The 3,343-nt window shown below is 36.6% G+C and overlaps 1 protein-coding gene across 1 annotated transcript; it reads left to right on the top strand.

Annotated features, from left to right (window-relative positions):
* Window positions 1–2,046: 2,046 nt before the first annotated feature.
* LOC109446359 (small ubiquitin-related modifier 2-like) lies at window positions 2,047–2,994 on the top strand. Its single transcript, XM_088794228.1, has 2 exons — window positions 2,047–2,468; window positions 2,543–2,994. Exons 1-2 carry the CDS (start codon window positions 2,236–2,238, stop codon window positions 2,622–2,624), a joined length of 315 nt encoding a protein of 104 aa, XP_088650354.1. The 5' UTR covers window positions 2,047–2,235; the 3' UTR covers window positions 2,625–2,994.
* The last annotated feature ends 349 nt before the right edge of the window (window positions 2,995–3,343 follow it).

Here is a 3,343-nt window from a genome sequence, read left to right as displayed (position 1 = left end):
GAGACTATGTATCTGTTGTTTAATTGCTAGCTTATTATAAGGCTTAGAATGACAACTACTTAATTATTCTTTTTTAAATTCCTCCTTTGGCAACCACTATTATTGATCCTCACCTCTTGTGCCTGCGAAGCAACATGCCAATGGGAAACCTGTTTAAGGTCCCCAGATCTACAAATGGCCTACACTGGTTGACACACTGTAACCTACAGGTCAAATCCAGCCTGCTTATTCTGTAAAGAAGTTTTTTGGAACACAATTACGTCCATTCATTTACAGATTGTGTTTAGCTGCTTTTGTGCTACAGTGGCAGCGTTGAGTAGGTACAATGAGAATGTAAGGATTGCAAAGCCTAAACTATTATTTGGACCTTCAGAGAAAAAAGTTTGCTAATCCCTAATCTACTTATATATACCCTGTTCCTCTGAAAATAAGACCTAGCCGGACAATTGGCTCTAATGCGTCTTTTGGAGCAAAAATTAACATAGACCCGGTCTTATATTACAGTAAAATAAGACCGGGGCTTATATTAATTTTTGTTCCAAAAGATGCATTAGAGCCAACTGTCCGGCTATGTCTTATTTTCGGGGAAACATAGTAGTAAGATTGGAGAACATTTCCTCATAGGTGCCCATTGATACAGAAGGCCTTTTTCTGTTTTTGAATTCCCTCCTGGGAGACCTGGAATTGTGAATTTCAAGTCTCTGGGGTGTAGTAGTGTTGACAGATATCTGACCCAGTCACTTGACCTCTTCACACAGTTCCACATAGTGGGCAATCAGTAACTACGACATGTCCTCCTTTCTCTGAAATACTAATGTGTGAACCCTGCTTTTATGGGAAATTAAGTATTTAAAATGTCAGAGGCAGATCTTTCAGTACCTACCATCAAATAAACCATTTTTTTCAAGGTCCAGGGCTAAGGCACCATTCATTTCTTTGCATTTAACCAGTCTTTAGAGATTTACTCAACACTTCTATTTCTGATGATGCTCCAACTAAATTTGAAATGTCACTTTTTTCTTTCCTATTTTTCCAATCAGCCATTCTCCTAAAATACTCGCTACCTTCTGTTTGTTTCTTGATACCTTTTAATGTATCTGTTTTCTAACATTATTTCCACATAAAAACAGAACTCCATTTTACAATGTTAAAGTGCTTACCCCTTGAATTCAGATTTTTTCACTAACTCTGTCTTCTTCTTTGTCCCAAAGCAAGATTAAATAAATAAATAAATAAATAAATAAATAAATAAATAAATAAATAAATAAAATGTGCTGTCACCCCGAATCTCATCCATCTGCTTTCATTTTTCAAAAATGAATGGGCTTGAAAAATGCTGATTATTGGTTCATTCCTTAAGTCAAACATGTGTTTCTCTTCTTTTACATCTGACTTCAACTTATAACATGGACTTCTCTGATGTATTTAGATACTGCATTTAGCTTTTCAGGTTCAACCATGTGTTTCCATCATTTAGCTAGTTGATAAAATCTTAACTAAATTTAGGACATTTAGTAAGTCCCTAAATATAAAGTATAATAGAAAAGAATGAAAACAAATAGACAAAAAACTCTATTTTGCCTTTGTTTCTGTTTTTCCCTAGTAAAAGAATGAATGAGCAAATAGAGTGACTATCCTAATTTCACATACTGGGTGAAGTGCATAGTCACATTTAGGTAGACTCCTCCAAAGGAAGGCTACCCCAGGGAATGCACCGGAGCCATTTCTAATCTCTTTGATAAATCTACTGCAGTTCAAGTTTCAGAATCAATTGGGGAAAAATTTGAAGCAGGGCTTGGTCTGAAGCAGTGGCAGGTCTGTTCTAGACAGGCGTACATTGTAAATCAGAGTCTCACATTTCATTGCCTGGAACTAACTCAAACTATCAGTACGTGGTCAGGTATAAATCGTGCAGGTAAGATGGACGATGACAAACAACTTGAGCTGCAGTACTACATAGTGGGAAAGGATTTGAAGATCAAGTTCTTGGGGAAATAATCAACTGAGAAAAGCCAAACTTAATGCCAATATTAAGTAGGTCACAGTATTAACTGGAGCCAAATGGTAATTAGGTTGCCAATAATAATAATAATAATATAGTGAATCTCATTTAACTTATTGGTTTGATTAAAAAAATAGTTACTGGGCCGCTCCTGGTGCTGCTTGTGTGCTCCTTCCGTGTGGACCTGGTACCTCTTTTGTGAAGAGGCAGATGAGGAGACTCCAGCGCTCGCCATGGCCGATGAAAAGCCCAAGGAAGGAGTCAAGACTGAAAACAACGATCATATTAATCTGAAAGTGGCGGGGCAGGATGGTTCTGGGGTGCAATTTAAGATTAAGAGGCATACACCACTTAGTAAACTAATGAAAGCGTATTGTGAACAACAGGGTTTGTCAATGAGGCAGATCATATTCCGATTTGACGGGCAGCCAATCAATGAAACAGACACACCTGCACAGCTCTTGATGTACCTGTTGGCTGTTGATCCTGACCATTTTAGCTCTCATGCTGAATTATTTTACCTATTCTTGTGAACTACAGGGAACTAAAGGCTCTAACTTTGGAAATAGAGGATGAAGATACAATTGATGTGTTTCAGCAGCAGGCAGGAGGTGTCTACTAAAAAGGGAACTTGCTACTTTACTCCAGAACTCTGTTCCTCCTGACCAAGACAATCTCAATTAGAAAACCACAGTTTGGTTCCACCACATCCTGACTACTACAGTATAGTTTTCTCTGTTCTTTCATTTTCCCCTTCCCCATTCCTTTATTGTACATAAAGTAACGGATGTATGTGCACAGTATTTGCTTTTTTTTTTTTTTAAAAACTAAATGGCCAATGGTATGTTTTTATCGACATCAAATGGAGATGGGATGGGGAAAAATACTGGCTCTGTGAAAATACCCCCTTTCTCCATTAGTGGCATGCTCATTCAGCTCTTATCTTTATACTCCAGTAAGTTATTTTGCTCTCATTGTTTAACAAAAAGAGAACCACATAAAAATCCTTGCATACCTTGTTCGATTGGAGAATTTTAATGTTTTTCATTTATCACTGTAAAACCAAGGACAATTTTATAAATTTTTTGTACATAGCTGTTACATGTAGGGCAATCTGTCTTAAGTAGGGATAAATTACTCTAAAAGAAATGAATCCTTGATAGTTTTCCCTTTAAGTCAAGCGTCTTGTTGTTTAAATAAACTTCTTGTTTAAAATGCAAAAAAAAAAAAAAAATAGTTACTGGAATATATAGTCACCGAAGCTTAAATGTAAAGATAAAGAAGAGTAAAACTCTTTCATGTGAACATAAAATTATTTGAATGTCTACCAGTAGCTGGAGG

This window comes from Rhinolophus sinicus, chromosome 2 (genome assembly GCF_057876585.1).
Source record: "Rhinolophus sinicus isolate RSI-liver-muscle chromosome 2, RSI-T2T, whole genome shotgun sequence".
NCBI lineage: Eukaryota > Metazoa > Chordata > Mammalia > Chiroptera > Rhinolophidae > Rhinolophus > Rhinolophus sinicus.
Note: the sequence above shows the minus strand (reverse complement) of the source record. Positions and strands in the feature narration are given on the sequence as shown.